Source organism: Anomaloglossus baeobatrachus, chromosome 7, assembly GCF_048569485.1.
Source record: "Anomaloglossus baeobatrachus isolate aAnoBae1 chromosome 7, aAnoBae1.hap1, whole genome shotgun sequence".
In the NCBI taxonomy this organism is placed as follows: domain Eukaryota; kingdom Metazoa; phylum Chordata; class Amphibia; order Anura; family Aromobatidae; genus Anomaloglossus; species Anomaloglossus baeobatrachus.
Window position 1 is genome coordinate 115,702,489 of NC_134359.1, and position 15,339 is coordinate 115,717,827.

At 47.0% G+C, this 15,339-nt stretch overlaps 1 protein-coding gene across 1 annotated transcript in view; it reads right to left on the minus strand.

Moving 5' to 3' along the window:
• Nucleotides 1-15,339, minus strand: part of ALS2 (alsin Rho guanine nucleotide exchange factor ALS2) — a 195,351-nt gene that overhangs the window by 36,711 nt on the left and 143,301 nt on the right. The window contains exons 20-25 of the mRNA XM_075317602.1: nt 13,824-13,922; nt 13,553-13,717; nt 8,408-8,519; nt 6,974-7,051; nt 6,744-6,877; nt 6,283-6,447 (exon numbers count right to left, since the gene is read on the minus strand). Coding sequence (XP_075173717.1) covers nt 6,283-6,447; nt 6,744-6,877; nt 6,974-7,051; nt 8,408-8,519; nt 13,553-13,717; nt 13,824-13,922 — 753 coding nt within the window. The remainder of the gene's footprint in view (nt 1-6,282; nt 6,448-6,743; nt 6,878-6,973; nt 7,052-8,407; nt 8,520-13,552; nt 13,718-13,823; nt 13,923-15,339) is intronic.

Sequence of the window (15,339 nt, forward strand, 5' to 3'; positions counted from 1 at the left end):
TGAGCATTTGTACTAATTCGGCGTACCAGGCGCGCCTGGGCCAGTCCGGTGCTATCAGTATCACCGGGACTCCCTCTGCCTTGATCTTCCTGATCACCCGCGGCAGCAGGGGGTAGAGGTGGAAATATGTAAGGCAGGCGGAAGTGGTGCCAGGAGCAGACTAGAGCATCCGCGCCGATGGACTGCGGGTCGCGTGACCTGGCTATGAACTCTGGTACCTTTGCATTCAACCTTGAGGCCATTAGGTCCACGTCTGGTGTGCCCCAGCGAGTGCAGATGTGTAGAAACACATCTGGGTGGAGAGACCATTCTCCGGCGGCCAGGCCTTGGCGACTTAGAATGTCTGCTGCCCAGTTCTCTACCCCCGGTATGTGTACCGCTGATATCACTGATCCCGTCGATTCGGCCCAGCTGAGGATCTTGTGGGCCTCGATATAAGCTGCTTTGCTGCGGGTGCCCCCCTGCCGATTGATATAGGCTACAGCTGTCGCATCGTCCGATTGGACTCAAATCTGACGACCCGCTAGCAGAGGGCAGAACGCTCTGAGCGCGAGGAAGATCGCGTGGAGTTCCAGGGTGTTTATGGGTAGGGAAGACTCCTCAGGCGTCCAACGTCCTTGAGCAGTGTGGTGCCGGTACACTGCTCCCCAGCCTAGGAGGCTCGCGTCCGTGGTCAGGACCAGCCAGTTCACTGGGAGAAAGGATCTCCCCTTCGATAGGGATGAGGACCAAAGCCACCAGCGGAGTGCGTACCTGACTGAAGGCGTCAGGTGAAGATGTCTGTCCAGGGAGAAGGGGCTCTTGTCCCAGGCCGCTAGAAGAGCTAGCTGCAGTGGGCGGAGGTGCAGTTGAGCAAAGGGTACTGCTTCCATAGCCGCCACCATCCTGCCGAGCACTTACATGCTGAATCGAATGGAGCGAGACGGAGGACGTAGAAGGCAGCGTACCGCTTGTTGAAGAGCGATCGCCTTGTCCTGAGGGAGAAGGATCAAGTCCCGACGGGTGTCTAGGGACATGCCCAGGAAGGTGATGGATCATAATGGGACCGGGGATGATTTGTCCAGATTCAGTAGCCACCCTAAGCGGGATAGGGTGTCCACAGTGATCTGTACACTGGTTAAGCAGTCGCGGAAGGAGGGGGCCTTGATGAGGAGGTCATCCAAGTAAGGGAGAACGACCACTCCCCTGGCGTGAAGGACGCTCATAGCGGCCGCCATGACTTTGGTGAAGACCCTTGGTGCGGTGGCAAGGCCGACGGGTAGAGCTACGAAATGAAAGTGGGAGTCCTGAATTGAAAAGCGGAGGAACTTTTGGTGATCTGGGGTGATGGGTATGTGCAAGTACGCATCCTTGATGTCTATGGATGCGAGGAATTCCCCTTCAACCATGGATGCAATAATGGACCTTAGGGACTCCATTCTGAATCTCCGTATGTGCACATGCTTGTTTAGGTGTTTGAGGTCCAGGATGGGTCGAACTGACCCATCCTTTTTGTGGACCACAAAGAGGTTGGAATAAAAACCCCCGAACTTCTCGTCGTCTGGGACAGGTTTTATCACTCCTGCTGTTAGAACAGACTCAGAATTTCGGACCCGACCCCCATGTGGTAACCGGAAGACACAAGGTCTCGCACCCATTTGTCGTCTGAGGCGGCAGCCCAGATGTGTTGGAAGAGCCGCAGATGACCTCCTACAATGAGTGTGTCTTCCAGGGCGCCGAAGGAGTCATGAGGGGGGAAAACGTCGTGGCCGAGTCTCCCTAGTCCTGGACTGTTTCGGTCTAGGCTGCCATGACTAAGTAGGTTTCGGGGAGAGCTGAGAAGGTCGGTCCCTGCGTAGTCCGCGGCTAGTGGCGTGGACAGCACGGGGTGTCGACCAACCAATGAGTTCCGAAAGGAGCGGAACGAGGACTGTGGACGTCTGGTGAAGGACGTCCTGGACTTCAGCTGGGGGAGGGAGGTACTCTTTCCTCCCGTGGCGTCAGAAATAAGCTTGTCCAGACATTCGCCAAACAATCTGTCTGGAAAAAGGGGAGGCCCGTGAGAGACTTCTTGGAGACAGAGTCCGCTCGCCATTGTCGGAGCCAGAAAGCTCTACGGATGGCTATGGTATGTGAGGCGGCAAACGCTGCGCGGGTAGCAGCGTTCATGGAGGCCTGCATGAGGTACTCCGCCGCAGCGGCAATTTGAGCTGTTACCTCTGTGAAGGTATGAGTGAACTGGGATTCCTCAAGCGAAGTGGTAAGGGATTCTGCCCAGACCGAGATCGCCTTTGCGACCCACACAGAGGCAAAGGAGGGCGAGAGGGAGGAACCCGCAGCCTCAAAAGCAGAGCGAGCGAGGTGCTCCACCTGTCTGTCGGGTCCTTGATGGAGGAACCATCGGGTAAAGACAGGAGCGTCTTTGTGGTAAGGCGGGAGACCGGGGGGGTCGACCGAGGGCGAATCGCCCCAGCCCTTAGGGGCGGGTGAGGCAAAAGGGTACCGGGACTCCATAAGTTTTCGGTTACCGAAGCGCCTGTCAGGCTTCTCCCTTTGGTTTGTGAGGTTATCCTGAAACTCAGGGTGATCAGCGAAAACCTTTTGGGGTTTCCTTGCCCTCTTAAAGGAGACCGCATGGTCAGTGGTAGTGGATGGGGGATCCTCCACATGCAGAGTTTGGTTGATTGCTGCTATAAGGGAGTCTATTGCAGTTTGATCATCTGGGGAGGCTGAAACCAAGGAATCCTCCTGGTACAAACAGAATTCTCCCTCCTCCAGCTCTTCAGAAGCCGTGGAGCGTGTGGGAGAGCCTGCCCTGTGTGCTCCCGAGGGAGAGCCCGCTGGAGACACCCGGCCGTGTGCTCTTTTCCTGATCCTTGCAACCGGTGAAGCATGTGCCCGGATTACCTCAGAAGGATCCTCCATAGGGGTATCCTCAGGCTGCGTTCCGTCCAGGGACCCAGAAGAGTGTGGAGGATGACATTGCATAGCCAGCACCAGGTTCGGTGACAGTTTTTCCATGGATTGGGACAGAAACTGTGCCCATTCCGGTGGGCTGGGAGCCCTAGGCTCTGGGCTGACGGTTGCGGCGGTGGTGGCAGGGGGGTCTTGGAGGGCTATAGGGGCACAGGACTCACAGAGAGAAGAGGTGTGTTTACGTGGTAACTCAACGTGGCAGGCAGTGCAGGCTGAATAGTAGACTATGTGAGCCTTAGCCCTCTTAGTGCCTTTTGAATTCTGCATGTTCCTAATAGGAGTATGCTAGGAGGGGGAGCAATGCTCAGCAGAGCTACAGTGAGCAGCACCTTACCAGAATCAGCCGACGGCTGGAGATCTTCCCATGCTTTCCTGGGGGGGCAGGGCTTATCGCAGCCGCGGGGGGCGGGGCTTAGCGCTAAAAGAGCGCGAAGAAGTAGTCAGTGTGCACCCCCTGCTGTGGGTAGTAAAAAATGGCGGGAAAGGAGCTTCTGATAGTTTTCCTCCCTCTCCCTCTAGTCAGCACACAGCGTGTCACTGGTGGTTATCAGCCGGCTTTTCTGCAAGAGCAAATAAACACAGCAGATAATAAACAGCATGAGTCCCTGAGCTCTGTGATTCTCTAGCCACCCCCTGCCACCGGGAAATTATCCTTGCAGGAGTTTGCAAACAGGAGGGACTTCCCCCTCCTCCAGCCAGCAAGCTAGGGAAAAGTTAACATTGTGTGTTCAGGATTCCTGGGGCTCTCTTCCTTGCATTAGCCAGGGACTTTCTCATAATAAATACTGTATGTTCAGCCCTGGGAGCCTTTCCTGCACAGCCTTTTCTCCCTTTGTCTGGGAAACCAGTCAGGGGGGATCTCACCTTAAACACTGCTTCAATCCAGGCAGTGATAATAGCAGAGTCAGCTTGCTGTATCCGGTCACAACGGTGCCATATTCAACTCAGAGCCTGCAAAGAGGGGCTGAGGAATTGATGCCATATTCAACTCAGAGCCTGCAGAGAGGGGCTGAGGAATTGGGCTATAGGGGCACAGGCCTCTACCTTGGGCTTTGGAAAATCGGTGTCTATGGAACCCGTCATCCAGCCCAGGATCCAGCGTCGCGGGAGGGGGTACGTGTAGGCAACACTTCACGTTCCCGCCCATTGATGGTAGTGGGAGATCGGTCCCAAAAGGAAACTGTCGCCCTCAAAAAATAACAAACCTTGAAAGGAAGTGCCTCCTACAGACACTAAGCTAAAACTGAGACTGCCTGGCCCGGCCAGGGGGTGTATACTGCAGAGGAGGAGCTATGCTTTTGCATCTACTTCGTGTCCTCCTATGGATAGGCAGCATAACACCCATGGTCCTGTGTCCCCAATGAGGCGTCAGAGAAAATGGTCCATCAGAGCATGTGACTGGGATACAAAGCATTTTGCTGTCAGTCCTCGATAAATTTGTCTCTATGTAGTGTTCAGAGGGCTTGCAGGAGGAATCTGTCAGCAGGATTTCACCTCTAAAAACTATTCAAAAGGTGCATGCAGCTCTTTCAAAGACAAGTCCAGCAATACGTTTACATGTCCAGTCCGTTCCTGAGAAATCAGCATTTAAATTACTATGCAATGAGGCTGTAGATCTGATGCCTCTGTCGCTCCAGCTCTATTCCCCACCCAGCATCGGATCCTCCCGCTTGACTTAAAAGTCACTATTCTGTGCGACTTCAGGGATACAAGCCATCAGTCATGCAGGAGAAGGCAGCATTGGATAGAGAATAGAGCTGGAGTGACAGAGGCTTAAGATCTACAAATAGTTCTTCAGCGTCATTTCGATGTCAATTCAAATGCAGATTTCTCAGTAACAGAAATGGACTGACCGAGTAAAGATATTGCTGGACTCATCTTTATTGCCTGCAGACAAAGAAACTTTTCTGTTTTGTAGATGTGGTTCTAGTAGAAGATATGTGGATATATTGCTCGTTAATTTATACTTTTGACTACAAATACTACATTGAAGGATTCCCGGAAGACTAATGGCACAAACCTCTCTTCTCTTACCCTCCTGCACTTGTAAACAATCTATACTAACAAGTCCTTGGTCTACGTGGAAGATAGTATATAAACTATACTAGCTAATAAATCCAACAAAGATAAATATATTTAAAAAAAAAAAAAAAAGGCCGTGCCCAGTTTAACATGCCAAAATTGTCCAAAGGTCCTTCTTAATCCCTTCACAGCTGAGGACTGTACATGTCCCTGCCTTTCATGCAGGCTCACATGCTGAGCCCACATCTTTCAACAACTGACAGCTAATTTAACCAGCCATCAAGTGCCTCCAACAGCCGCGGGTGAATCAAAGATCCACCCACAGTTAACTAGTTAAACGCCGCTGTCAGTCGCTGACGGTGGCATTTAACACATGCTGAAAGGAAGAGCGTCATTGATAGACGCATCAGTCACGATACCGCAGGTCGCCGATGGATTGTCATGTCAGACAAGGTCAGCTGATGATCCCTGTGGCTGTCGTCATGATACTCCTGTGAACGCTGCCTGTGAGCAATTGTGATTTTTGCTATATCAGCACTGCTCTGTATACCACAGGTGATCAGCCGATCGCAGCTTTGACTATTAAATACTATACAAAGTGAAAAAAAAAGTCTTAAAAAGTAATGATAAAAACTAAATTAATAAAAAATACACATTTGGCATTGCCACGTTCAGAAATGTGGACCGATCAAAATATAAAATCAAATTAATTTGATCGGTAAATGACGTAACAAGAGGAAAAAAAAAAAAGCCATCACACAGCCACAGATGCTGGAAATTGAGAATGTTACAGGTCTCAAAAAATGGAGACAAAAGCAAAAATTCTTTTACAAATTTCAGAATTTTTTTTCACCACTTAAATATTATAAAATATATTATTATTACAGCTCTGCTACATATGCACAAATCTCTGCTTCACACCCACACACCTCACAGTTCCTTCCAGGTATGTGACTGATCACATGACCTGAAAGGTCCTTGAGTCAATTGGGAGGAAGGTCCTTTGGCTGGTCAGGACGTGCAGCCTCTGTGCTCGGCAGCTTCCTCTCCTGCTCTGTACTGATTGCATAGATCAATGTGAAGCAGGAGGAGAGAGGGCGGCTGTCTCTTATCAGGGAAGACGTTGTGTCAGCATTCTCCTCCATCACAAGAAGCTGTCTCCTGACTATGGGATGCACATACATTTTAGGAAGAGTTTTTATTATTAAAAAAAAATGCGTCTTATTGTCCGAAAAATACAGTAATTCATTATTTACAGGAGGAATTGCAGAATTGTACAATGTAGAATAATAAGAAAAACAAAACCTGTCTTGTTGTTGGCGCCTCTTTGTGGTAATGGCCACAGCAATGTTGTCCCAGGCCTTCTGCAGTTCTCCTTTTCCTGGTGCGTCACAACCAAGCTGCCTCCAGCACTCCTCGAAGATGGCCTTCCACTTGTCATCGGCAGGGACAGAAAGACCGCCCAGCTTACTGCATAAAAGAGAAAATACTGATAGGAGTCATCACAAAACCAGTGCAAGCCTCAACTACAGCTTGATGAGGAGTAGCCCTTTTGATTTAGGCCCAGTCTATAGTAATTAGACCAAATGAACACAGATGTCAAAATACAGGGTATTGTTTTAACCATCCAGAATTCACAGGGTACAATAAAGGTAGAAAGACAGTGTATGAATAGGAATGTCTTAGAAGAGGCTAGTGAATTAAAATTATGCTACAATAAGAAAGTAACACAAGAAGCAAAGATTACGTCAGCCATTGGGACTCACAGTGACTTGGCCTCCTCCTTTTCCCCTTCGTATAAGCTTGGTTTTATGTAGGTGCCATTGACTTTGATACCAGATCCCCATTCACCACTGAATACACCCTCAATGCAATCACCATTGGACATTCTGAGAACGCCCTTTAAAAAAAAAAATAAAATAAATAAAACTGTTAGAAAATGATAGCAATATGTGAAGACTTATAACAACTAGTGACTAGATAATATAAATGTCACCTTGCCATTTAGTGTCCAGTCATCTGAAAACTCTCCTTCATAAACAGTGTCATCCTCAGAGAGAAGAATGCCAGTTCCCTAAAACACAGGAGATTCCAGAAATGTGTCATGAGTATTGTATAAAAAGGAAAATCAGGTAACAAAGTTACACATGGTCTGTTAAAAAAAAACAAAAAACTCCAAACAAACAGATATGTGACATAGTATGACTATACAGTGCACCACATGATGCAGTCAGAATGGAATAGTGAATACTATAATGAAGGACTATGATCATACACCCCAATACACAGCTCCAAGGAAGAGACAGACCAGCGCTATTCCATCGATTTCCATGTATAGATTTGTTGTTAGACACATAGTTACATACAGCATTGAAGGGAATCTGTCACCAGATTTCTGCCACCTAATCTGAGAGCAGCATAATGTAGAGACCAAGATCCTGATTCCAGCAGTGTGTCACTTACTGGGTTTCTTGCTGTAGTTGATAAAATCACTGTTTTATCAACATAAAACAGGGATTTTAACAAAATGACTGCAAACAGCTCAGTAACACTTGGCAAGGTTTAATGTTGATAAATGTAAAGTAATGGACCTAGGACGGAGTAATCCTATAGCTGCGTATACATTAAATTGAAGTAAACTCGGGACTACAGAACAGGAGAAGGACTTGGGTATTCTCATTACAAATAAGCTGAGCAGCAGCACTCAATGTCAGCAGCAGCTGCTAAAGAAAACAAGATTTTAGGCTGTATAAAAAGATTAGATCTTGTGATCCCAAAGTTTTGTTACCCCTCTATAAATCACTTGTAAGGGCACCTCTCTAATACGGGATCCAGTTTTGGGCTTCACATTTTAAAAAGGACATTCAGAAGTTAGAGTCAGTTCAAAGGCGGCTAACTAGACTACTACAAGGAATGGAAGGCCTCCCATATGATGACAGGTTGAAAAAGTCAGATTTGTTTAGCTTAGAAAAAAGACGTCTCAGAGGAGATCTCATTTATATGTATAAATACATGTGTGGTCAATATAAAGGACTGGCACATGACTTATTCCTTCCAAAGACAATACTAAGGACCAGGGGGCACTCACTGCGAGTGGAAGAAAAGCGATTCCGACAGCTAAATAGGAAAGGGTTCTTTACAGTTAGAGCAGTCAGCTGTGGAATGCCCTACCACAAGAGGTAGTGATGGCAGATACTATAACCGCTTTTAAAAAAGGGCTGGATGATTTCCTCAGTACACACAACACTGTTTGTTATAAATTATTTAGTGACAAAATGTAGAATTGGTGGAGGAAGGTTGAACTAGATGGGCCTAGGTCTTTCTTCAACCTAAGTAATTATGTAACAAACATTGCTGGAATTAGGATTTCTGCCCCTATATCAGCTGCTCTAAGATGGGATTGCAAAACCCAGGTAACCCTTTAACTCACCATCATCTTATTCAGACTAAAGGCTCCTTCATAGTATAAACCAAACTGAGTCACCACAAGCCCGATGCCTTGCCGTACATCATCTTGCCACAGTCCCATATATTTTTCTCCTCTGGCAAAAAAAATCCAAACAAGTCAATATTACTATATCACCTGGAACAATGAAGAGAATAATACTTTAGTTTTTTCCTCCCTAACCTCAGAGCAGCAGCATGTTTGTGTAGCTTACATAAGGTGTGAATGGCATTCATTTCATTCTGTGGGTGGATGGAATGATGGCATTGCCAAATGTATACATTCTTTCAATTTTGAACTACTTTTGCACAACTTTTTAAAATACTTTTTTGCGCCATAATCTTAATATCAATATTACTGAGAGCCACAACTTTGTATTTGCATTTTTTGGGGGTGGGAGAAAGGGCAATTTTTTTCCCCATTTTTTTTTTTTTTCCCTTTTTATTCCAATAAACCTTTTTAGGCTATGTGCGCACGCTGCGTTTTTAGTGCAAAACATGCATTTTTGTACCATGCTTTTAGTGAAATCAATGGCTAGAAGGACTAAAAAACGCAGGGAAAAAAATAAAACCAACAATTGAAAATGCTGCTTCTTTGTTATGCACCCAAAATTGCAACGAAGAAATAAAGCAACGTGCACACAGTACTTCAGAATTCTCCTAGACTTTGCTGGCATAAGGATAGGCATGCAGATTTGGGCCACAAACTGCACCAAAAACGCAGCATGTGCACAAAGCCTTATACATTTTTTCACTTTTTCTAATCCAGTAAGGCTGCTTTCACACCTCCGGTTTCTGCAATGCGACACAATCCGGCACAATCCGGCACTTTGCAGGAAAATCGCAACCGTTTTTTTTTTGCTGCCGGTTGCGTTTTTTCTGCATAGACTTTAATTAGTGCCTCATTGTGCCGCAAGGCCTTGCGTTCCATCCGGTTTTTGCCGCATGCGGTAGATTTAGCCGATGCGGCGGCCGGATGGAACGTTGCCTGGCACGTTTTTTCGTGCGGCAAAAAAACCTGCATCGCGCCGCATTCGGCCGATGCGGCGCATTTTTCAATGCATGCCTATGGCGGCCGGATGCGGCGCGATGCGGCAATAACCGCATCCGGGCGCCGCATGCGTTTTTTGCCACTGCGCATGCTCAGCAGCATGCCACAAGAAGCAAAAACCGGACTGGCCGCAAAGTAAAAACTTATGCAAAGGATGCGGTGTGTTCACCGCATCCGTTGCATAGCTTGCACAGCCGGATTGAGCCGCAGAGCTCAAGCCGGATGTGTGAAAGCAGCCTAAGGAACTCAATCGTTCAATGCTCTGCCAATTGATACAATACACTGCAATATTGCACAGCAGTATAATATATGCCTGCTAGGTAAAGCTGAAAAAGGGCAATATACTGTGCCCTTGTGTACTAAGATGGCAGACATGGGAGTCATTTTTAGTTTTAGGTTCTTGACTGTCCAATCTACCCAACAGCAGCCTGCAATCTTGTTACCCAGGTTATCCGGGGTTAAAAGTTTTTTTTTTTTCTTTTTTTAATCCACCAGGCAAGTTATGCTGATTAAAAAAAAAAAAAGCTCATCCCTCCCTCCGCCCAGTATTTCACTCCTTCCCAGATAGCTGATTATCCAAATCTCTTCGCCAGACTGGAGTGATGACATCACAGCCATTAGTCACCTGACGACTACTGTGGCCAGTGATTGGGGATTGTGAATGCTTCCAGTCCAGTGGAGCCCATTGAAGCAGCAGCGCTCTAGTAAGGAACATTCTTGGGCGAGTATGGCTTTTCTTGTCTTATCTGAATGTCTTTAGGGTTTCAGTTAAAAAAAAAAAATTGAAAGTTGGTAAACCCCTCTAATCACCAGGATCTGTGCTCTCTCTGATCTTGTCTGTTACAGTAACATATAGATGACACCTGCCGCCAAAGGTCTCTCTGGCAGCATCATACATGTATGGTTGATGTTAGGAAAAGGTTAATTTCAATAAAAAAAAAAACAACAAAACTATGGCTGGGCAGTGACCACTTGTGTGGGAAACCATCCCACACTAGACATACCGTTGCCAATTTCAACAAGTAGATATTGATGTATATGGTGGAGGAACATCTAAGGCTATGTGCGCACGTGTGCGCTCTGCACCGCACCTAAAAGGTGCGCTTCAGAGCGCAACTGAAAAGCTCCGTTCTGAAGCGCATGGTGCCGGCAGATTCATGCGCTCTGCATGCTGCCTCTCCCTATAGACAGCATGTAAAGCGCACGGAAGAAATGACATGTCACTTCTTAGAACGCGCGCTTTGGGCAGCAGCCGAAGCACTGCACTCTAAGACACCACGTGCGCACGGCCCCTGCACAATCTCCATAGACTGTGCAGGGGACGCAGGACGCATGCAGTTACGCTGCGCTACAAAGCGCAGCGTAACTGCATGTACTACGCACACGTGCGCACATAGCCTAACACTGCTCATCTCTAAGCTCAGCTCTATTAGCAATTCAACTATGCAAATGTGTTAAAATTTTGCTAAAGAGAGAATGAAGTGTAATGTTTAAGCACAGTTTTAACCACCAAATAAATACCGTGTTTCCCCGATAGTAAGACACCCCCGATATTAAGACGTAGTGGGGATTTTGGGGGGGGGGGGGGTCAGACGTACCCCGAAAGTAAGACATAGTAAACGGATCTGGAGCGGAATGAGCGGAGGGATGTGGAGACAGTGGGAGACGCAGTAATGTTGTCCGTTCCTGCCTCCCATCCCTGTGCCCGCACGCTGCACTACTTTCCCCTTCTCTGGAGACAAAGCGGCCTCCCTCCCCCTTTACCTGACACACGAGTCCCGTGCAGAAAGTTTGGGTGCAGGGGCTGGAGCGCGGCCGGGGGCTCAGCATGGTCCCGGCACAGCGGACAGTGTGTGATGCACTCAGCGCTCTGCACCAACAATCAGCCCCATTCACTGGAATGAGAGGAATGTGCGAGCCGCGCTGGGTCCTAGAGCAGACTGCGCCTCCCTCCCCGGGTCCTAGCGCCGGTGAGATCTAGGTGGCTGATGTAGATCAGGCGGCAGCGCAGGGTCCCAGTGCCGGCCATGTATCAGTACCAGCCGCTGCTGACACCGCTGCGCTCTGGTGCAGCCTCTTGCCTAGTCCATTTTACCACTCCAGGAATTATAACTTTATTTTTTCATTTTCTTTCCTTGATGTAATTTATTATTTTTATGCAGAACAAACATGGAAAGTGAAGTACCTGTTTCCTTAACTTGCGGTACACTTACGGCGCAATCGCAGCAAGTCCCCATACGATACATTGCATGGAGACTTGCTGCGATTGCTGTGGGATTTTTTTTCCAATATAAGACATACCCCAAAAGTAAGACATAGTGGGACTTTTGGGGGTAAAAAGAATGTAAGACATTGTCTTACTTTCGCGGAAACACGGTATATACGGTATTTTTCGGATTGTAAGACACTTTTCCTTTTTTTGGGAGGAAAGTGAGGGATGCGACATAGAATCCGAATGTGGCTTAAAAGGGGGTGGTGGTAAACCGTGACAGGAGGCAGGGGCAATACTGCAGGTGCTGTGCGGCAAAAAAAAAATATCCAGGAATGTAGCTTGCTGGGAGGGGGGGGGGGGGGGGGGGGAGTAAGAATGCTGGAGAATGGTGTCAAGAGGCACGGGTGATACTGCAGGTGCTGTGAGGCAAAAAAATGCTGGAGGATGGTGACAGGAAGCAGGAGCGATGCTGCGGTCTGGGTGCTGTGAGGCAGGGGACATCCTGTGAAGACGTCAGCGGTGCAGTCTTCAAATAATGGCGCCCAGAGTCGGCGTGTGTGCAGATGGAGCTCTCTGCCATCTCTGGCCTACTGATATCATAGCTGCGGACTTAAGGAAAATGGTGCCCTGAGGTGTCGCGTGTGCTCGTGAGATCTTGCCTTGTCAGGGAGTCGATAACTCAGTCTGCACATGCACCGACTGCGTGCACCATTTCTTTGAAGCCCACACTGCCAAAGTCTCCAGGATGCCCCTGCCTCAACGCCCGCAGCATATAGAACAGCGTCCGCAGCACACAGCATCACTCCTACCACCATTCTTACCCCCTCTGTAAGCTACCATTCCTGGATGTTTTCTCTGCCCGACAGCACCACAGAGTATCTGGGACACCCGCCACAGCATTGCTCAGCTCCATGACTACCTCTGCCTCCTGTGACTCCTTCTCCACCACCGCTGCGGCCCCCCCCCCTGTAAGACATCAACTGAATAGAAGACCGACTCCTTTTTTTCCTCTAAATTAGGGGTGCGTCTTCTAAACCGGTGAGTCTTATAAAACCAAAAATACAGTACTTAACAGAATAGAAAGTGATTACTGATTAGATTCTAAAAAAAAAAAAGCTGCATCAAATCAAATATGAGAAATACAGCAGGGACTAAAACTTAGCTTTTACTAGTACATAGATAAAATCAGTAATAACAATAATAATAAGGTGCTTGTGCATAAATTGTGCAAACAACAGCAAAATGCCACATGGCAGCGCATAGGCTTGATCTCACCCAAGCTTCATCCATGGGCTGGACTGCACATCGATCCCAAGATGAGAGGTCACAGGCCGGAAGGATCAGGTAGACAGGTATACTACAAACCCTGTTGTGCCTCGTGAATGAACTTCCGCCCTGACAAGGGCAGCACCCAAGTAGAATGTCTGCCCCACAACCAAAAAAACAAACAATTCCTCCCATGGGAGGAATTGTTTGTTTTTTTGTTTTTTGGTTGTGGGGCAGACATTCTACTTGGGTGCTGCCCTTGTCAGGGCGGAAGTTCATTCACGAGGCACAACAGGGTTTGTAGTATACCTGTCTACCTGATCCTTCCGGCCTGTGACCTCTCACCTTGGGACCGATGTGCAGTCCAGCCCATGGATGAAGCTTGGGTGAGATCAAGCCTATGCGCTGCCATGTGGCATTTTGCTGTTTGCACAATTTATGCACAAGCACCTTATTATTATTGTTATTACTGATTTTATCTATGTACTAGTAAAAGCTAAGTTTTAGTCCCTGCTGTATTTATTACTTTTTGGACTATAGGGCATTACATTTTCTGCTTAGCAGACCTGCTGTTATACATCAAATCAAATATGACAAATTACCTTGTGATATCATCAAAGACCCCATAACCAGTCTTCTTATCAACTACCCACTGTCCAATAAACATACTAGGAGATGAGGAGGTTAATTTGCCGCTCCGAAGAAGCCCATGTCCATGACGATTATTATCCTGAAAGCATCCTTCATATATTTCTCCATTTGCATACCTGAAACACAAAGGATTACTTTCTTAAACAATGGGAACCCCCAAGTTAGTGTGACAATATTTGAGGATCAAAACAAAAATAAAACACATTTTGGTAAAGATATTACCAGAAGGTGCCCTGGCCACACATTTTCCCATCCTTCCAATTGCCGAGATAGCGATCATTCTTTTTAAAGGTCTTGTTGGGGACAATATACTCTCCATATCTGTGAATGCACAAGGTATATAATGGTCACTGTCACTGATAAACATCAAACAACTTACTGTCATTGTCAAGTAAATCTTCTTTTCTCAGGAATTAAGTGATAGTTAATCCCTTCCCAATATCTACAATATACTGTATGTTTGGTGCAAGTTGGAAGCAGGTGTATGGAGCGGACTCTCTGGGTGAGGGCATCCCATACTATACAGGTAATGGCTGCGTATTACAGTCTGGACCAGGCTCAAACAAGCGGAGCTCTACCCGCAATGGTTAACCTATTAAATCCCACTATCAAATTGACAGAGGAATTTAACACGCACCAGCATGGGGAAGCACCATTTAAGCACCCATCGGAGGGTCCGTGACATTATTGCGAGTTATTAATGGGTTGCTATAACAGGAGGGGGTCTGCTGAAGGCCTCTGTGCTTGTCATACCAGTTCTCCCTTGAAATCCTGTCTGTGGCTGGGCTTCAAAGGAGACCATTTATCACTATATGCAGTATTGCCGTATATAGTACTCACAATTTTAAAGTCTCCTAAAAGGAACTAATAAGAACAAGTAAAAAAAATTAAGAAAAACAAAAAAGTTCAAATCACCCCCTTTGGCCCATTAAAAATAAATATTGAAAAAAATATATGTGGTATCACCACGTTCAGAAAAGTACAATCTACCAAAATATAAAAAAGTAATATGATTGGTAAACAGTGTAAACAAAAAAAAATCAAGAACTATAACATTACATTTTTTTTGGTTTCTGCAACACCACAAAAAACGGATTTTTGTGTACTCACCGTAAAATCGTTTTCTCTTAGCCATCATTGGGGGACACAGGACCATGGGTGTTATGCTGCCTATCCATAGGAGGACACTAAGTAGATGCAAAAGCATAGCTCCTCCTCTGCAGTATACACCCCCTGGCCGGGCCAGGCAACCTCAGTTTTAGTACACAAGCAGTAGGAGAAAAAAAAACTGTAAAAACTTCTCAACAGAGGAACATGAGAAAAAGAGTCATAACCAAATAAGGTACTGAGAGAACCAAGGCCCAACAGGGCAACAGGGTGGGTGCTGTGTCCCCGAATGATGGCTAAGAGAAAACGGTTTTACGGTGAGTACACAAAAATCCGTTTTTCTCTGACGCCTCATTGGGGGACACAGGACCATGGGACGTCCTAAAGCAGTCCATGGGTGGGTAAACAAACAACGCAACCCAAGGACTAGGAACCAGTCCCAGATAGTGGAGTACCTATCTCAGTAGGCGCTCCTGGCTATCGTTTGCAGAATTGTTCTACCTAGGTTCGCCTCAGCCGAAGCCTGGGTATGGATTCAGTAATGCTTTGAAACAGTATGTAGGCAAGACCAGGTCGCAGCCTTACACCTCTGTTCCACTGAAGGCTGATGCCTAATGGCCCAAGGGGCGCA